This window comes from Zingiber officinale, chromosome 2A (assembly GCF_018446385.1).
Source record: "Zingiber officinale cultivar Zhangliang chromosome 2A, Zo_v1.1, whole genome shotgun sequence".
NCBI classification, from domain to species: Eukaryota; Viridiplantae; Streptophyta; class Magnoliopsida; order Zingiberales; family Zingiberaceae; genus Zingiber; species Zingiber officinale.
Genome location: NC_055988.1, coordinates 15,569,675 through 15,590,182, shown reverse-complemented (window position 1 = coordinate 15,590,182; position 20,508 = coordinate 15,569,675). Strand labels below are relative to the sequence as shown.

General features: G+C 35.3%; 1 protein-coding gene across 2 annotated transcripts; it reads right to left on the bottom strand.

Annotated features, from left to right (window-relative positions):
- Positions 1-2,052: 2,052 nt before the first annotated feature.
- On the bottom strand, positions 2,053-20,280 carry LOC122040817 (probable serine/threonine-protein kinase At1g54610). 2 transcript variants are annotated; one of them, XM_042600261.1, is made up of 8 exons: positions 19,496-20,280; positions 14,716-15,000; positions 14,196-14,513; positions 11,074-11,301; positions 7,420-7,520; positions 6,269-6,383; positions 3,672-4,115; positions 2,053-2,648 (listed from the first exon to the last, which is right to left on the bottom strand). In XM_042600261.1, the coding sequence occupies exons 1-8, from the start codon at positions 19,949-19,951 to the stop codon at positions 2,376-2,378; spliced, it is 2,220 nt and encodes a 739-aa protein (XP_042456195.1). In that variant the 5' UTR covers positions 19,952-20,280; the 3' UTR covers positions 2,053-2,375. The 2 variants fall into 2 exon arrangements, with proteins under 2 accessions (XP_042456195.1, XP_042456194.1); XM_042600260.1 differs by having other exon boundaries at positions 2,053-2,651; positions 19,496-20,279.
- Positions 20,281-20,508: the final 228 nt, after the last annotated feature.

The window sequence follows — 20,508 nt, the reverse complement described above, 5'->3', positions numbered from 1 at the left end:
GGCGGTAAATGAGTTAAGGTGTTCGAGATTGATAAAATAATCTAGTGAAATCAAAACCGAATTTAAAGCAGTTAGAATGATTATTTAAGTTTAACTGGATTTCTTTTTATAAACTTAAATTTAATTTGAACTTTTTTTATTTAGATGATATTATTTGATTATTTAAAATATTTATATTTTAAGCTTGATTGTTAAGTGTAATAATATAAATTTATTTATTCATTTTAAAGATTTTTAATTATTTATTTAATATATTAATAAAAAATTTATTAATAAATATTATTAACGAACTCTCGAACAAACCTAACACAAACACTAACAAATTTAACACATATATTCAAACTTATTCATTTAGTTTAATAAATTATTCATTTAATTGATATTATGTAATATAATAAAAGATAATTACACTCATCCTAAGTGCCCCTTAGTTCCCAAGTTATGTGAAGGGAGGTAAATCACGGGATCAACTTATAGCCGACTGTCAAGTTAGCTAGGGGCTAGAAGGAGTTTTTTTCCCAAGGACATATGCCCACCAGTAGGACTATAAATGCCGAGCCAAGTCGAGCTTTAGAGTGCTCAAGCTTGTTTGATAAGGTAACCGAGCCGAGCTTAAAATGAACCAAGCTTTTGAAATGATTGTTTAAATTTGGCTTAGTTTATTTTTTATGAGCTTGAACTTGTTTAGAGTTTGGTTTAAGCTTGTTCATTTAGATGTTATCGAGCTCTCAATTCAAGCTTGGCTTAAACTTGGTTCGTTTAGGTGTTACCGAGCTTTCAATTTAAGCTTGTTTGAAACTTTTAGTTGTTTAATTGATTATTAAGTTTGATAATTCAAACATATATATTTATTTTATTGTTTATTTAATATATTGATAAGAGTTTTATTAATAAATATAGTTCATGAACATTATTTACGAACATTATTCACGAACGTTAACGAGCTGAACACATATGTATTCAAACTTATTTATTTAGTTTAATGAACTGTTCAAGTTTATTTGTTTAATTGATCTTGTTTATATTAAAAGAACATAAATAAACTCTTACTAAGCTAAACATCAAGTTTGTTCGCGAACGCTTAGTTCATTTATAATCCTACCGGTCAGAAATTAATTCATTACCCCATTGTAACAAGTCTGCTACCATATTATATGTATTAAATAAATATAAACAAACTCTTACCAAATCAAATATCGAACATTCGGTTGATTTACCATCCGAGGCTCCATGAATGTGGCACTCGACCTTGATCAAGCGGGGTCTCCTCCAACCCCACCACAGCCACCACCTTTCTCGACCTTGATCTCCTCCCCTCGGATCGCACATATACAGGGGTCAGCAACCTTATAATGCTAAGGGAAAATGTAGTCTTAGATTATGTATCTTCTTCTTTAATTCTTTTTGTTTGCTTTTTATCAACAAATGGATGGTCTATAACAAAACGATTCTGAAGATCAATGTTGCCTGAAAAAACAAAAAGGACGAATCTATGCCATGTTTATACCAACAAGCTAGGCTACGTGATCACCTAGAAAATAATAATAACAATAATAATGATGATGATAAGGTGAAGCCATCAAACTTTATCAGTCAACAGCTACTTATAAAACTTAATCCATTTCCATGATATAGAAATCACATCTGTCTACTTCTGTTTAGTCCGATCTAGAATTTAGTTGCCCCTTGTCATCAAGAGAATCTAACAACATGATCTAGAATTTAGTAGTTTTTTTTTCAACTCCTCTATTTAAAGCATAAATAAGTGCAACAACGTGGAAGATTTTGGTATTCTTCCCAAGTTTGATGCTGCTTAGGTTTCTTGACACTCTTGCTAAAAGTAAAAAAAAAAAAAAAAAAGCTGCTGCCATAAATAACAAAATAAACAAACAAAAGTTATGTCACCCAATTTTGAGGTACCCTCATGATGCACTCATCAGTCTATCACATTCATCAGCTCTGACATAGCAAGCCACAAGGCGTTCAATGCGCAACCGCAGCATTTGCACATTGTAGGCATTCTAATCTGTACCAAGTCAGAGAGTCATGTGGTGGGCGGCCAATAATGGAAACTTTGGGAAGCTCATAAGTTTACAAGATCTGCACTACAATGGGTCATCGACTCAATCAACAGCTCAGTTCTTGTACCTACGAGCAATACAAAGAAATCTACACATCACCTAACCTCATCATTGTCGTCCTCATCTACATAATAAATCTTGTATTCTTCCTAACTATTGGGTCAGCATGTATCACCAAACCCCATCCACCAAAACAGAATAATACAGAATATCCAGAAGTAATAAAAAAATAGACGGGTGTGTTCCAACTTGCCAACCAATTACTCGTTTCCATAGTGCGTTCTCAGTGAGATTTTACCGTGCAGATCCACGGCTTGATGTGAAAACCGGAATGGATGAGCCACGGGTAGAAGGATATAATGGCATGGGAATGAAATCATCAGGCTTCACTCCAAACTGGTTTCCGTCACCTTGATGTTTCCTGATCTTTGTCTTGTTAATTCGAGAGCGTCGGAATACCTCTTGAATTTGACGGTCATGATCCTTGAGCATCTGATCAACATTCCCGGATGGGCGCAGCAGCGGCCCAGAGTAATGTATCTTGTTTCCTTTTGGCCTGTAACCCTGCTGCTGTAAATGTTTTTTTTTTTTTTTTCAAAATATCTTTGAATTAGTGATCATAGTAAACAAAGGAATTTGAAGTGAAAATTCATTCACCAACATATTGTCTACAACCTATCTTGTATAAAGAACAAAAATCAGTTGTGCACAGCTGGTTATAGTCATATAGTGTTAAACAGGTAGTTCACAGCTACAATGACATTTATATTTTACTAGACATTTCGTCTAAGAATCTCTTTTGCTGGCTATCAAGAATTTAAATGTATAACCACTAGAGCTTTTGAAATAAATTGTTAGCTAATCATCTGATTTGCTGCATTGTCCCACCAATTCATTCATTGAGTTTGAATAGTCAAGTATACTCACACACGAAGGGACCATGGCTTGATGAAGGTGATCATGATGTCTAAATTGGACATATTGATTTATATGCTCTGTATATATCTCAATCATTTTTATCAATTACATATTTTTATTTTCTAATATTAACCGCATTTATTCCAACATTACGCATATGCACCAACTATGCAACTGATTGTCCGAATATCGTTGATATGCACTTTTTGAATCTTTGCTCTTCACAATTTATCCTTGATTAAAGATGCATCCAACTATCAAGCATCCAACTAGAATGGAGAATATCCAACAAAAAGATGGTGTTTTACTTAATATGTATTGGGCCGTGTAGAGCTGTGATAGTAAAAGTAATCAGCTTCTGGGATAAATCACTATAGTAGAAATAATTACTTGCTGGACCATCAGTTATCTAAGACATGATCTATTTGTAGAAAGAACTTGAATCACGGCAGTTTAAAGGATCAATCATCAGATATTAACAGCTAGCCCTTCATTAATTCTATAATTACAAACACAATGAACTCAGAATAAACTATTTTAATTTAGAACCCTCCAATATTCTATCAACTCACTAAGCAATTATACTATGCAAACGAACTGCTTTGTCAAAAATGTATTTGAATAGAAATAGATGAAATACTTGGATCTTAGTGAAGCACATTAGATACTTACAGTTTGTTGATCTATCTTGTAGCTGCTCTCATCCTCTCTCTGATGATAAATCTGATCACGCTTTCTATTATTTGAAGATTTATTACCAGATTCAGATAACCTACCTGCTGGAGAACCTCCTAAATGAGTGATCAGATCATTATCACCATCATCTGATAAAATTTTCCTCCTTCCAGTTGCTGATTCTGGCAACCCTGATAAGTCTGCAGCAGCAAAAATCTTAGGTAGATTTTCCGCATTTTTCCACGCTTTTGGCAATTGACTACGATGAACCAGAGGTCCTGAATGGAAGGACCTATTACAGAGTTGTTTCTGAGGTTCTTCAGCTACTTCCAGCACTGGAGCTACTTGAGGAGGTTCGATTGGAAAACCAGAAGCAATATCTTCCTGACGTGGATCGAACTTCTCACTTCGACTTCTGGAATTAGCTTGGGCTTGTCTCTTCTGGTATAATTAAGTAATAAATGAGAATTTAAATAAACTAAATACGCAACCTTTTTGAGAAGTCGGCTGCTAATAAGATAGAAATGCAAAAAATTTAGAAATTAATGTGTAAGAATGAATTGTGTCCCATATTAACACATATCAATCACATACACAATATATATACATGTCATAAGTACTTGTCAATCTATAAAATATCACATTATTTAAAAGAATATTTGCTATTATTATTATTTTAAACATTTTTACTCTATTTTAAAATTTTGTCTTGTCAAGTTTGATCCTACTGATATGATATAACCAATGCCTAATTTTATGGAACATTCAATACCCAAACTAATGCAGATATTGCCAATCATAGCTAATGCCACAAGAAGCATAAATTCATGATATGTTCCCATGCAATGAAATTCTAGTGGTTGAAAGCATCACTATTCACTAATTGAATTCTAAAGCAGACAGATGAACCTGCATTAAACACATGCTACACAATTCCTCCATTTATGATGATTTACATAAGGACTACTTACAGAATCATATTCACAAAATAGGCCTCACTAGGACATAATCTTGGAGAAACTGTTTAAGTTGCTTTTAAAACACAAAATACATAAAAGGCCCAAAGAACTACGGGGAAAAAATTGGGCCAGTGTCTGTTAGAAAATAATGATCACTTACGTAATCACACATTACAAAACAAAACATTTCACATACATTGGGTGTTTGGTTCATAAAATAGAATAGATAAGGAATAAAATAATTATTCCTAAATAATTAAATTGACAAAGAACACATAAGGAATAAATATTCCTTAGTTTCTTTCACTAAATGAAATAGACAGAATAATTAGTCCTATCTTTTGTCAGTAGGAATGCTATAAGAAATACACAAGGCCATAATGCAAAAATATATTCCTAAACAGAATTTTTCTAACTTATCAAACTAGCAAAAATATATTCCTACACAGAATTTTTCTAACTCATCAAACTAGCAAAAATATATTCCTACACAGAATTTTTCTAACTCATCAAACTAGCATGATATGCTTGAAAAGCCCATCTGGCCGAACAACTTGCACTATTCTGTCTGTCCAGCTCAATCAACTCATCAGGCCAATCAAATCTGAATAGGCTGTCCAGCTTGTCTTGCCTAACCAGACCGCACAGCCAAATCAATCAACCGGAGTGACCTGCCAGTTTAGCATAACAAGCATGACCAACCTGTCAAAACCGACCAGGACAATCAGCTGCCAATTCATCCAACTAGACTGGCACAACAAATCCAATCTACTTGTCCAAACCAACCGACTTGGCCATCTTGTTCGGACTGACCTGCCAGATTCCGCATGGCCCATGTGGCCCAACAAGCCTAATCAAACTGACCTGCATGAACATACTGACCAGTCCAACCAAGATGTCAATAGGCATGATTGGACTGACCCACTCGAGCATCCCGAAGAGTCCAACTAGGATGTCCGGCTCAACAGAACTGATCATTACAGAAAGACCAGCCCACCTACTACCAGCCTAGTAAGAGCGATTGGACAATGGAATAGACAAGAAATATTCAATAATCATTTCTTATCAATATGGAATAACTATTTATGCGAATATTCAAATAGGTATTCATGATCACTTTTACAACTCAATACAAAACAGTCAATGGGAAAGGAAACAAAATAGCTATTCCCATAAACCAACACAGTGTTAGGGAAGAATACAATAAATTCAATAGAATTGTCACAGGCCGCAACACAACCAATCTCATAGGGGTAAAAATGAACATATCTACGACAGACTGAAATGGACAAAAGAAACATGAAATGAAAATAATGATCTATAAGAAACAAGCTTGAAAAATCTGAAGATTTTTATATATTGAGAATACCTATTTCATGAAAGATCATAACCTCACATGAGAGCATAAAAGTTATTGAGAAGTCGCTAGTGATTACCCATAAAGAAATGGGAAAACTAAAAAATAGAAGATACAACAGAAAAGGGAAAGGAAAAAACCTTGGAATGGACCCAGTAAACCTAAATCCAAATCCAATATCTTGCATCCAGGAAGTGGGAAAGAGACATCAGGTAGAATAACACTTGCTATGAAGACTAACTGTTTAATGTTAACATAAAGAGAGCTTAAGAGCGAACCTGCAGTGATGTTGTTAATTCAGCATTGGCATCAGGAGCAGGAATAGCTTTGGACTCCCTCTGGACTCCCTTTTCAGCAACAAGTTTATGTACATTGCCCCCAGTAGCACCTTGCCTGTAAAGAGAAGCCATGAGCTTTCAAAGACAAAGGAAGGGGAATATCATATATTATTTGCACTCTATATATCTAATAGATAGGAATCTAGCCGATGCCTCCATTTTATTAAAATAAAATAATAATACATTGCATAAGATCAATGAGGATGCTGGCTCAAGAGAGTTGAAGGTGGAATGTGGGATAATTGAGAACTGCCAAATAAAAGCACTCACCAATATTAGACCAGTTACTTATGCAACCCTAATAAAATCAATATTAGTAATATACATATCAAGAGTTCATATATATGATATAACTAATACAGATAGAATATCTTCAGGACATACTACTACTATCTTAGTCATATTGAAATGGGCAGGAAAGGGAATCAGAAAATCATTGTCTTAAATTATCCATGTTGAACATGTTTGGTTAAGAATTAGAAGACAATATGTGGCAAAACAAAATGCAATTATGACAGTGAGGATAAGGAACAAAATTAATCAAAAATATAATTCACCACGTGCACATACTAAAAATAGGGTGGTGAAGAGAGAAAGGACTCATGCAGCTTGTACAATATAAAACCATATAATACAAGAGGAGACATTATCTATATACACTGTACAAGTAAAACCCTTCTAAAAGTACATGTATACCTGAAGTTTATTATTTCATACCGTATGGACCTAACTATCATCCCAAAGCCCTAGCATACCCCTCACTCCATATAAAAGTATCAGCAGTGTTGTATATTGCAAATATCATATGAAAATCTTACACCGTAAGTAAGCTGCTAACTGTATCAAGGTATTAGATGCAGACGTACAGTAGTATTGAAAGGTCTAATATAATCACAGTTCGTTTACAGCACTTCCCATCACCCAACTTTCCACCTATTGAAATTCTGGACGTGGGCAGTCTCTTTCAGACTCAAATTATACAAACTTACTAAGAGATTAAATAGTGCAAAAATCAAGGTGTAAATATCAAAAGAATATGGCAACATATAAGATCTATATCAGCAAGGGGTAGATCAGCAAGGGGTACAGACCTTCGAGCTTCCTCCTCCCTTCTTTTTGAATCGAACTCTTTACTTGGAGGATATTTGGGCAAGCTTGAAGGATCACAAGCAAGAGGCTTCCTTGTAAAAAACTGCAAAACAAGCAGCAACATCATCAATGCATTACTCCAAACTATTTGGCCTAACTACATGGATCTTATCCCTCCATAACAAACTTGCATAATACAAATTGACTACAAAAAGATATTATGAGCTTATAGACATCATTCAAGAAAATAATACACCTAGCAACACACAGTTTATGCAACAATTCATTCAGATATCAGAATTAACATTTGAGAAAATAATGCACCTAGCAAGTAAAAGGAAATTTATGCAACAATCACTCAGAATGGAAAATAAAAGTGTTGCCATTGGAAAGTGCAGACAGATCTGTGCTCTCTAACCACCAGCACCAATTCCAAAAAAAATAAGAGAAAAATATTAACACACTTATCCACAAAATCTAGTTTTCAAGTTTGATAAGTGGTATTGTAACTATTAGGTTATTCCCAACATGCATACCACAAAATAAAAAACTATAATAGAAAATGTAAATGAAGAATATTATCACTTGATCTCCTACACGATTCACACAGATTTACCCCTGATCTCTTTTGGATTGACCTTCACTATCTTCAGTATTCTCCGTGATATGTTACCATATTATCGAATTATTTTCTACCAGATGTCTTTTCCCTTTCTGTTTTCTACCATTATTGTTTTGTTATCATCCCTGTAAAATAGGGCTAATGTATCATTGTCTAAGAAAATAATAGAGCACTAATTCCCCAATATCTCTTTGATCCTGGAGTTGTTCCTAAGCTCAAGGAGGGGCACTTCCATGGAGATTGTGACCTAGCTTCCTTGTTGCCAACATTGATTTCGCTTGATACTGAATTTACCATTCACTTCTCCATTCTCTCAACTCTAAATTGACTACAGTTCCTCCTCCAATGGTGCTTTTTGACCTTGGTTCCTCCCACCAGACCTTCCTCAGTCTTGTCATCTCCTTCTCAGTACATTCTGTTGTCCATCATGGTCCCTCACCATGATGAGCCACCCATGATCTCATCCCTTGTAATGCCACAACTCTAGCCAACAAGATCTATGCCACATTTATTCCATATAGAAGTTCACAAATCTGACCAACCCCCTTCCCCAGAAATCAAAGTGATTCAATTAGATATCTTAGTTGGGAAAACCCTACATTGCTACATTCAACAGAAACGATCACATCTGACTCTTGGTTGGCCATCAAACTGCAGACTTCAATTTGCATGTACCACAACTTGCCCTTCCGCTCACAAACTATCCTCCTCCCTAAAATCAAGTGCCAAAATTTCACCATGCTAGCACTCCGCGGATTTGTAACTCCTACTTCCAAGTTTTTGAAGTTGAACTCCTCCAAAATCCAAATATCCGCACCAAGGCAAATCACACTCCTCCATAGAGTCGTCCACCTCTCTCGTCTTATGTCATCTGCTTAGAATCATAAATCCTACTCACCTATGATCCACCAAAGCTCTTTGACCGAAAGCCTTCTCCTTCGAACAACTTCGTCCAGGAGAAGCCTACTTGAATGCACCAAGCTCACTGCTGGGAGAGCTACCCCAACCCAACCTCTAATCCCTATTTTGCACAAGGAGGTGCACAACCTGATCTAGCAGAAGATCACCATGAATAAGGAGCAAGCCATTCAAAATTGATCTAGTAGAATGATCTGATTTAGAAATCTGTTTCTTTGCAGATTTTGGATTCAACATCATTTAGCCATCAATCTACCATGTCATCATTGCTCCTCTCAAACTAAAGCAATGCACATTATCAACCGCATCATTAGACAATTCTTGGTAGCCATCCCGTAATCAAGGTGCAGCTTATCAATAAGTTTAGGTGCATCGATTAATTTGGCATTAGGCAATAATCAAGAATTCCAGTATTGGACATGTTGTAGATATTCCATCAACTCAAAGCTTATGTAGACCATTCTTTGTGCTAAACGTATCATCCAATCAATTTCTGTCAATAATTAGTACACCTGTAATGTCTGATCATCATCATCTTATTTGGTACAAACTGAAGATACTTGCATCAACACCTTTTGTTTGAGCTTTTTAAAGGAGATTATCCTTTGATCCCATTATCTGATTTGCACAAATTCTCCCCTTATTTCTTAATAATCGACCTTGCTACCTCCTATATTGGTTGTTATATGTTACTATCCTAGCACATTATTTTCTATCAAATACTTATTAGCCTTTTGCATTTTCTATCATTATCATTATATTATCACTCCTATAAAATAGGCTCGATGTACCATTTTCCAAGATATCAAATACAATACTATTACCCCATGTATTCTATCAATAACAATCAATATAGTCCTGTCCTATGAAAAGCAAGTATTTCCTACTTCCTTTCAAAATTATCTACATTTGTGATATGCATAGTTTCAAGTGTCAATCATATCAGTCAGTGAGCCAGCAATGTATTGTTCTAATGCCAACCAATATTGGCACTATGTCCCCATGAATAAATGTCGAGATAGGTCTATCTTTATTGGTACCTTCAAAAACCAAACAACACGTTAAGATTCTCTTTCCATGTTTATTTCTTCAATTCCATTTGTTGATCACAGGGATATGAAACACTTTAACAGGGAGGAAGAGAGGAAGTAACAAACACCGCACCAACAATAGCAAAGAGGAGTGACGTTGGAATCAAAGAAGCCAAGATGTATACATTTCATGTAGTAGCACATGCTCCGATTTCAGTTATGTCTGTCCATGTCCAACTGGAGTATTTAACCAAGATACATTTACAGAAGCAGAGAACCCAGTTCCAATATCAGATGTAGAAGCATTATTTAATCTTAAACTTGGAAAAATCTAGAGTTGATCTCCATATGATCTTACAAGAACCAATACTCTCATATGCACAACGCTCATCCTAATACTAATAACATATATTGATTCTGTTGATTTTTTATACTAAAGTATACTGATTATGTTAGTTTTTTTTTAATAATTTATTGCTTTAAATTTTTTATTCAATTAACTTCATAATTATTATAGGCTTATATTTAGAGGTAAAGAAGCTAAGTGAAAGGGTATTATAAGATTAAAACTAACTCATGAGTCAATCTCTACACACTTTGAAGCAAGTTAAAGCATGCTTATTAGAACGCCATAATACCAAAAATGCACCTTCTCAATTGAAGGGCAAAAATGATACTTTAAACTTTAGCCATATAGGTTCAGGTTGGGCAAGAGTGTAGTCAAATAATATACAACTATATGACTTACATGTCCCTCAATTAGACCGATCATAAACATTTGACAAACTCAAAACCCATGGCTACATGAATTGCAAGGACAACTTTTTGAAGTGTGCGTGGTCCAACAAAGAAAGGCACTCAATTCCCATGACAATTCAGGGTATGTTGCAAAAAAAAAAAACTACATCCATGCAATCTAACATCCAGAAGAGGATGATTTATGAAAGAAACTACATTAACCAAATAGTTGTAATGTGTAAACAATTTTTTTTTTAAAAAAAAAAAACTAAAATCAAAATAATAAATACTAACTTGTTCTAAACAATACCATGCTTAATGACAAATCCTTTTGAGTGACAAAGTACCTCATTCTTTAGGGCAGAAGCTGCAGTTCCACGGTCTGCAGGATCCACTGAAAGAAGAACTTCAAGTAATGTAAGAGCTGATGGAGGAAAGTCCTTAAATGCTTCAGCAACACATCGTCTATAAGGTTGTTGTGGTTTAAAAATAGTAGCATGGGGCAATCTAGATTTCCTCCAATACTCTTCTGAAGGTGAACCACAAAGTTTAAATATTTTGTGCAACTGTTCTACCTACAAGAAATGATCAATTAAAACCCACAGCAACTTTAAAATCAATATGTCAGAACAAATTAAAACTCTTCAGCAAAATGCAATTATCATTTATCACAAAGATTTCATGGATAAAGAAGTTTTCTATAAAATAGCAAAAAGGATCCAATTATCAGGTAAAAATACACGCTTATACAGCAGCTGATGTTAGGTGCCACTGCAATATATAATTTGGTTTAACTATGTGCTCTTTAGCAAAGGTACTTGATATATAGGGAATTGAAGTTGACACCTTGCTGATCAAATAAGATATTTTCTTTCATTCAGTTAGGACTCTCTAATGCTAAGAAAATACTAAAGGACCATGTTATACTCTTGGTTTTTTAATCAACAGGTCAATGTTTAATTTAAGATGATCTAACAAAACTCAAGACACTGACAGCTATATTCCTATTATTTCATCCTGATCATATAACTTCAGGTATAGCTCCTGATTCACAGAAAATGTTTTGCAGAACATAATTTTTCATGAAAAATAGATCTTGGAAACATTATATATAAGAATAAGGAAAAGGATGTCTATCCTCATCAGCTATCACATAACAAGCTCGACCTTCAGGTGTTCAGAACTTTAACAAGAGCATTTCTTCCACAACTGTGATAAATCAAGTAAGATTTTCATGAAAAATATAACCAATGAGGTTGTGTAATAGATCCACTGTTTATAGTGTCATGGCTTGTATTATCTTGATAGTTTATAGATATCAGCACTGGTTTCAATCCCCTCCTCCTTTGAACACTTCAAGCTTTTTATTCTTTCTTTTGCTAAATGAAATTGCACATATTTGACTCTATTCATTAAGAATTGCTTGCAAATCAGATTGAAGTTTTGCAAAGTTAGCAAACGGTAGTGAATTCTGGAATGTTTGGATCTTTCGCTTAAGTTGATGTAACTTGTTTATGGGAGAAAGGAAGCATCATTTTGATTTGGTAAAAGTTTTCTTGTTTTCTTTCATTTTTCTAAGATTTGCTTGGATCTATGAGAAACCTGTATCATGTCTTTCCACCATAGAATTGATCATGGTGACTAGTGGTGATTTCCCTAAAAAACCCTCCAGATTTGTAATTATTAAAATGTATCCAAGCAAACATGCAGTCCATCTAACCAACCACCACCATTACTTGACCAGGTTTTGGCCAATCAGATTAGGTTATAGCAAATCAAGAAGATGCATGTTACATCCTCAATGGAAATTCTTATCAAGTTTGCTAAGTCTAACTATTCTCAGGTATAAAGACAATATATTTAGTAGTGAACCATGTTACAGGTATGTAATCGAAGCAAGCAACATGCTTTAAGTTGGTTGGATGAGTTTGAAATGTTCTAAGTTTGCTATCAAGTTTATGAGTTTTTTGTCAAGTCTAACTTCACTAGAAAGTAGGAAGAACTTATGTCTGATATAAAAGACGAACCAGCAACAGCAGTAAGCTGTGTCTGTTCCACCAATTCAAAGTCGGCTACATGAATCTTATAGCTCTATGAAGCTCCATTTTAGGCAATCTCAATACCTATATTGACTAATTATTTCATGGATCTCTCTCTATTTCGTACACCTAATCTAATATATTCAACTCATCTGATGATAATGCAGTCAACATCTTCGAACATGTTCATGTCAACTCAATTTATTTTTTATAATTTTATCATTTATTGGAGCTAGTTATTGTATTCATATTGCCCCCTAATGAACTTTTCATCTATTCTCAGCTACCGATGAGTTAGAGTTAACAACATGGAACTTTTTTTATAACCTCTTATGGTAGAAGTAGAGCTTCAATTCAAGTAGTATAGGAAATTCTTGGTCAATATTTCCTTCTTATTGAATAATAGATCTAAAAGCCCTAAAGTAATTATAGGAATTTTATGTCCATCCATTTCAATTATTCCATCAATGTTCTTTCTGTAGATAAAAATTATATTTTGTACATTCAATTTTTTTAAAAGCCTTTAGTTTCTCAGCAATGTATTTAATCATGATTTCAAGCAGTAGGCGCTGTACCCACTACCAAGTGCCTAGGTTGGAGCCTATATAGTTGGCATTAAAATAATATTAAAATAAGAAAGGGAAATATATTACACTAAGAATAACTAATATTAATGGATCTATATATAACAACTATATCTTTAATATAAGTAAACAACTATATCTTTAATAGAAGTACGAACTATACAAGTAACAACACCTAAATATTTCATAAAACAATCCCACAATCTAGAAAAACAAAAATCTCTTGAGATTAAATGATAAAAATATTAACAATGAATTAGAAAAAGAGACAAGAGAAAAGGGAGAACACACCAAGAGAAAGAAGAAAAGAAGCTTTAAAATGGTAAAAAAATCAATGCAAGTCAGAGACAATAAGGGAGGTAGAAATCACATGGGTTGGGAGGTTCAAGTGAACAAGGGGTGTTAGCATTAAGTGGGATTACTTTCTAATATCAAATGACCCAACAATCTAGAAAATTAAAAAAAAAAACTAATTTTTTCCTTAGACATGTTAGGATCATCTAGGCGGGCGGGAGAACATAGGCCGTTTATTAAAAGGGTTGCCTAATAGAAATTGCTTAGCAACTACACGAGGCAGTTCATTGCCAAAACCACATAGGCAATCCAAGCGCCTGGCTTTTAAAACAATGTTTGTATGTTGAGGCATATTTACCACAATTCACAAAAGAGCAAGAAGGAATATTTTTCTTTGCCAAACAGCGCATAATAATGGTGTTTGACAATAATGCAGTAGTAGAGTATCATGGAAGACAGAATAGTTATCCAAAAAAAATCCAGTTTCATTAGGCTAGGATGACAACACAATAACTCAGCTATTAAGGCAGAATGAGCAACAAAGTTACTTGCCTCTGTTCGTCCTGGCATTATAGGTTTGCCTGCATATAATTCTGCAAGAATGCATCCAGCACTCCATAAGTCAACAGAAACCCCATAATTAGTCGCTCCTAGCAAAAGTTCTGGTGGTCTATACCAAAGGGTAACTACACGACTAGTTAATGGAAGTCGTTGCTCAGGATCAAAGAAACTTGCCAAGCCAAAATCTGCAATCTTTAAAATGCCACTGTCGTCTATTAAGAGATTGGAACCCTTGATATCCCGATGCAGAATTTCACGATTGTGACAATGATCAAGACCATGTAAAAGTTGCTGCATGTAACATTTAACCTGGAATAAACAAAAGAAAATGAGAATGACTAGCAAGTTTCAAACAGCCAAATGATATGACCTTAGATTGAGATATTCTTTTGTATGTACTTTTAATATTCACATATTGATGAACTAAATAGATTGACTGACCGAACATTAACACTTCATTGCACACATCCAAATCAAGTATCTAATAGATAATAAATTAACTCTGAGTCACCTGGGGTTCACTGAACTTCAGCCCAGGGGAAGAAGCCAGGCCAGCAAGGTCATGTTCCATATACTCAAAAACAAGGTATAAACTGCAAGACATACGCGATGTTACCAAACCTTCCAGCTTCACTATATTTGGATGATCAAGTCTGCGCAAAATGAGAATCTCCCTAGCCATAAACTTTACACTTTCAGGCTCCAAATTGTCAAAACGCACTTTCTTTAAAGCAACAATCTTTTTATTGTCAAGATCCCGTGCTCTGTATACACTGCTGTATGTTCCTTGGCCAATCTACAACAGTGAAATGCATCATTGCTACAAATATAAAACATATGAGACCAAAATCATCAGTTAATAAGATAGGATAGTATGACACTGCAACAATAATAAGACGTCACAACTATCCAATAATAAAGTAGTCAAACAACTAAACAGAAATAAAAATACATAATAATAAAGGTCAATCATAGTTTATTCCTGTGTAATTAGGCCTGTTATTTCTCAGTCATGGCTTCTTTTATCACATAGCTCGCATGGGGTTGATAGACAGACAAGTTTACATCCACTGATACTCATTTTTGTGGAAAATATCAAAGAAGTTCTAACAATGCTGTGTCAAGGTAATAAACTTAAAAGGTACAAGTATACAAATCTGAAAATCAACTTAACCAAATAATATGATATCATTAACTTATAAACAATATCACTCAGACAATCAATCTATGGTTGGAAGTTTGTTATGAGCGATGTTAATGTACACATGGCTGCTTAATCAACATAAATTGCATGTAGAATGTCAGAATGGTGGAAATGGGATGCTGTCCTCAAGAAATTCAATGGACGTGTTTTGCCATATGTTGTTAATATTTTTCACTTTTACATACTAATTTATAATGTATAAGATCTTCGATTTCCAATATTTGTGCCAATCCACATTTTGCTTCAGCCCAAATCCGGTGAAAGAACTGCTTTGCACAAGTTTGACTGGAAATTCTGGTCAACATCCATATGAAAAAAAATAGTTTCAGAATAAAAAAAATGTTTTTTCTTATGTTTTTAAATATCTTATTAAAAAATTAAAACTTTCATTCTTTTTCTTTCCTTCCATAGAATAACAAACAGCGGGATTCTTTACCTATCCATTAATGTCAATTTTTTCCCTTACCTGCCTGTTTTCTACAGCTATTTTCCTTCCCTGTAGGAAAAAAAATAAGCTAAAATGACTCACAAATGGCTAGATAGTGACACTTCCATTTGCGTAATAACATCATATTGTACCCAAGGGAATCAACCAAAGAAACAGTTAAGTATTACAATACAAGGAAATCCAGTTTATGACAGGCACACACATGTTTTGTGTGAAATATCGGAAAGAAAGAAAAACAGTGTGAAGCATATAGGAAAAATGTAAACAAGAGTGTGAAAGATCTGAAAGAAAGGAAAACAAAAGTGTGAAGAGTATAGGAAAAATGTAGGCACCTTGACCAATTCCTAAGAGGGGAACTCGGCAAGTTACCAAGAGTTGTAATATGAGGAATCTAGAATTGGAAATATAAAGTTCATCATCACCAGTATCCCTAATATCCAGTGAGAGGATGTTGAGGCCAATAGCTGAGGGAACTAAGATGCCCATTGGTAGATCAAACCAGTACAAAAGAGCCAGAGAAAAAGTAGAAGCCAATGCTTGTCAATTTGAGGAACTTAAACAGGAAGGAAAAGATTGTCACTTTACCAACCTAATAACCCAAAGATTAATATTACACCAGATAAAACAAGCAGTTTCAGTTTAATGGTTTATCAGTAGAGAGCATTAATCATACACATTGATTTCTTTAACTGGCATCAACCATAAATAGAATGAATGGTGTGATAACATGGAGCACTCTTATCTTTTGTTTCTCTTGTTAAGCTTTCAATCTTCTTAAAGTTGAAGCACAGCTGGATACTCTTTCTCACTGAAATAAGATGTGTTGTATGGTAAAAAAATGGCTCCCAGCATCCAGCATGTATTTTTAGAAGTTAAGATTAACAAATGACATATTGAATTTTTTCAGAAAAAATAAATCAAAAGAACCAATACCATTTAAGAAAGATATCTGGAAACCAGATCCTCATACTGATTCATCTTACAGCTAATAAGCACACACAGATTTGATAATCAACAACTGATTCCGTCGAATAACCATACAACTGCACATAAACTAAATCTATGTTCACCCTATTCCAAGTAATCACAAAAAAAATCAAAGAATTTCCCATCATTTGACGTGCATGCATGGCGCTTGGTAGGAAAAGGAAATTCCCAGTCTTTAAACTGTCATTGTCATTGTTTGAAATGCAATGCGCTTGAAAAGGAAAGTAAAAATATATTTATCATTCACCTTTTCTGTTCACTGAAATAGTTGGATAAACATCCAAAGTTAGTGGGAAAACTAAGCCAAGCCGACTTTACTAGTCCAACTTTATAATCAAAATGATTTTACTGAATTTTGCCAAGTCCATTTCCTCTTTACTACATGCAGTAAATCTTAAGTTTGAAGACAGCTTTTTTCTCTTAATCTGAAATGCGTTGACAAAGGAAATTCCAAAATTAACTACCGCAACTCTGCACTACACTTCAGGCGCAGTGTATATCTAGCAGTACCAAATATACCTTTAGCAAATTTGTGCTTAAGCATACATAGTACAAAGATGTCAAAATTCCACACCATCAATTTCCTTAAGTTCCACTTGTATTAATGTTACTCTATAAGATTTCTCAACCTCATTAGATTAGATAGCAGCCATGAAAAAGACAAACTATGGTGCATTGTGGTCTTAACAATATTAATTACTTGGTCAGTAAATAGCATAACTTCAAACCCAACCCAACTTAAAGCCTTAGTCAACACGAATAGTCAGTAAATTTAGCATATTATTTATAACATAAGCCTCAAAAAATCAGATACTTAAATTCAATAGCATTGTTGTGGAATTAAAACAACAGTCAAATTGTCAAATGGATCTGCTTGAAAGGATCAAAGGTGAGTTTTATGAAAGGAATCTAAGCCAAAGAAAACTAGATTGTCAGGATGAAGGGTCAAAATGTTCTAACTTCTAGATCCTCATAGAGTTCCTGAAACGTCTCCAGGTCTCATGGAAGTGTTATAATGGCCTTCAAACATATGAAGTAGTAGAGATGTCGATGGACCAGTTGCCGCCAAGTATAACCAATTCCCATCTATTTGAGAAAGCATTTATAGGCTTTGAGACAGCATAAGTTGGCTACATCATTTCTGTTGTCAGAGATACATGGTAGTTCATCCCTCATATTATACTATCATTATCATTTCATTATGTGTCTCTATTCCACATGGAATACTCTAATTATCATAGTCATTACTGATGACTCAACTTTGGTGTCTAATGAAGTTGATTCTCAACCAACATGGTATCTTGCTATTGGCAAATACTAGCAAGTAGTTTATACATGTGCTAGACATATATGATTATCAAATTTATGGAAGCGCATGAATTATAGAACAATTTGCAGGGTTCACATACTTGTTAGAATTATTTTCAGTCAAGAACAAGAAAAACCTTCTAGAATTATGATCATAACCATAAACATGTAGAAAGAACCAAACTCGTAAAAAATAAATATTAAAATATAAGAAATAAAAAAATAAAACTCCTCCAAGTGGAATTAATTAAGTCATATGCACTAAAATGGAGTGACTACTGTACCGATGATGACATGGGGAATGAAGTGATCTACGTGATTTAATGCTTGGTACTTGGAAGTCTAGGATCACAAGACGAAATAAAGGTTAAAGTCCTACATTGTGATGAATCTTCAAGGAGTGATGTCACCATGATTCTGTCCTAATTTTGACTCTAGATCTCGTGAGTCCAAGTTTCATGTGTCAGTAACATAAGCCATCATCTTCTTTGAGGGTAGAATGGGCCCAATGCCCAGATGGTGAATAGAAAGCAACAAGGCATTTTGCATAATTTTTCAGTTAACTGGCTGCTTGATATCTATGATTATGTATAGGAGTGATGAGACTTCCCAAAAATGTAAGGTTAGAATACAAATGTTGATTGTTTGAAGAATGAAACAGGTAGAACTAAACTACTCATGACAAGTTACAAGCAAAACCAGATGGTCTTCTTGAACACAATATGAAAAGGATTAACAAGTATGCCGGCTTGATAATTATCTATTTTATATGTATTCCTTTCCCTCCATCAATCGTGACGCTTTTTCTTTAATTTTGACAAGTCATACAATGACAGGAATATCCAATACAATAGAAGTGGGTTGACAAAAATGACATCTGAAATCATCTCCATAAGACCATAACTCCATTTAAAAGCAAAGCAGGGCAATGTGCAGGATATAGTATATCTCTTGTTGAAATAAATCATATAAATTTGTAATATATGATTGAACTTGCATTCATTTAGTTATCAAACTACTGATACATCAAATTAATCCTCCTACAATTTTAAAGGAGCTCCACTTTGACTTGGACAACTAAGCAATCAACTAATTATTGAAGTACGACCTCAGCAGATTCCAAGTCAGTAAAGAACATACTACAACATTCAACCAAAGTAACTCCATCAGATCATAGTCAATTGTTGCACATATTCAAGCTTCCAGACTACCTTGCAACTTAACTCCAGTAACAAAAATTGATGAATGACTATTATATTCGAAAGTCAAACATGAGCAGTTATCACCCAGGCCACCCGAAAATAGCAACGGGAAGAGATGCCAGGGTCAAATTATAGAACTTACTTTATCGAGCTTCTCAAAGGAATCTGCCTTTCGTGGCACCCAACCCATAATGGCCTCTCCAGCCACAGTAGCCAACCACGCCGGCCACCCAGCCGCCACCTGCTCTCCTTCGACAGCCTTGGGAACACTCCCGAACACCTGCATCGGATGTTTCCGTTGCGCCTGTCTCTCTGCGACTCTCCTCCTCTCCGCATCTGGCCAATTAGCCCGAGCCGGCTTATTCAGTACCTTCTTCCCCGCCGCCGCCGCCACCTCCACGCCCGCCTCCGTTCTGACATAGATCGCCTCCTCGCGCCTCAAGGACGAGGCGGCTAAAGCAGTCACTGCCGTCCTCTTGGCCGGCGCATCAACCTGCAAGGCCCCCGCCGCCGGCAGAGGTGGGAGGGGCGACCTCTCCGGTGGGCTCCTCCTTCGGCTGTCCTCGACGGGTAAGGGCTTGCCCCAGGCGCAACCCATGGCTCACCGAGGGGAAGATCCTGGACTCCCAGGTTGCCGCGGCTCAATCGAGTACACTGAGATCTCCCCCTCGCAGGCGCGCATCGGAGGCGAGGTGGAAGGCGACGCAGACGCCGCTTTGGAAGGGAAGATGATGGATCGGGGAGGGGGAGAACGTCTTCTAGAGCTTCCTTGGGTTCTCTGGAGACGGGGATCGAGCCGATGAGGCTGCTGCTCCCTCGGCACCAGGTGACCAGGGTAGGGTAGGGCACGGACGAGCGAGTAGAACAGTGGACGTGAGAGGCGTGTGAGAGTTACGCTCACTGGGAACAGAACAGAACAGAACAGACATAAAACAAAAAAACGATCAAACTCTTAATTGTTGGTGCTTATTATCAAGTAATGATTGGTTTCAAAGAAAACGGCATTCGCCGCATAGGAATTTTAAAAAAAATTAGTCAAGATTTATCAGGCATCTTAGCTTTATTTTTATTTTTTTACATTTTTAAAAATAAAAATTATTTAAAATATCCTAAATATATATATATATTATATCCCATGATTATCTATAAAAAAAA

Excerpts from the sequence above, each read along its gene's own strand:
- LOC122040817 (XM_042600260.1), bottom strand. The coding sequence starts at position 19,951 with ATGGGTTGCGCCTGGGGCAAGCCCTTACCCGTCGAGGACAGCCGAAGG. Across the intron at positions 11,302-14,195 it reads TAATGCCAGGACGAACAGAG|GTAGAACAGTTGCACAAAAT; the intron begins GCAAGTAACTTT and ends CATTTCTTGTAG. Across the intron at positions 4,116-6,268 it reads AATTAACAACATCACTGCAG|AAGAGACAAGCCCAAGCTAA; the intron begins GTTCGCTCTTAA and ends TAATTATACCAG.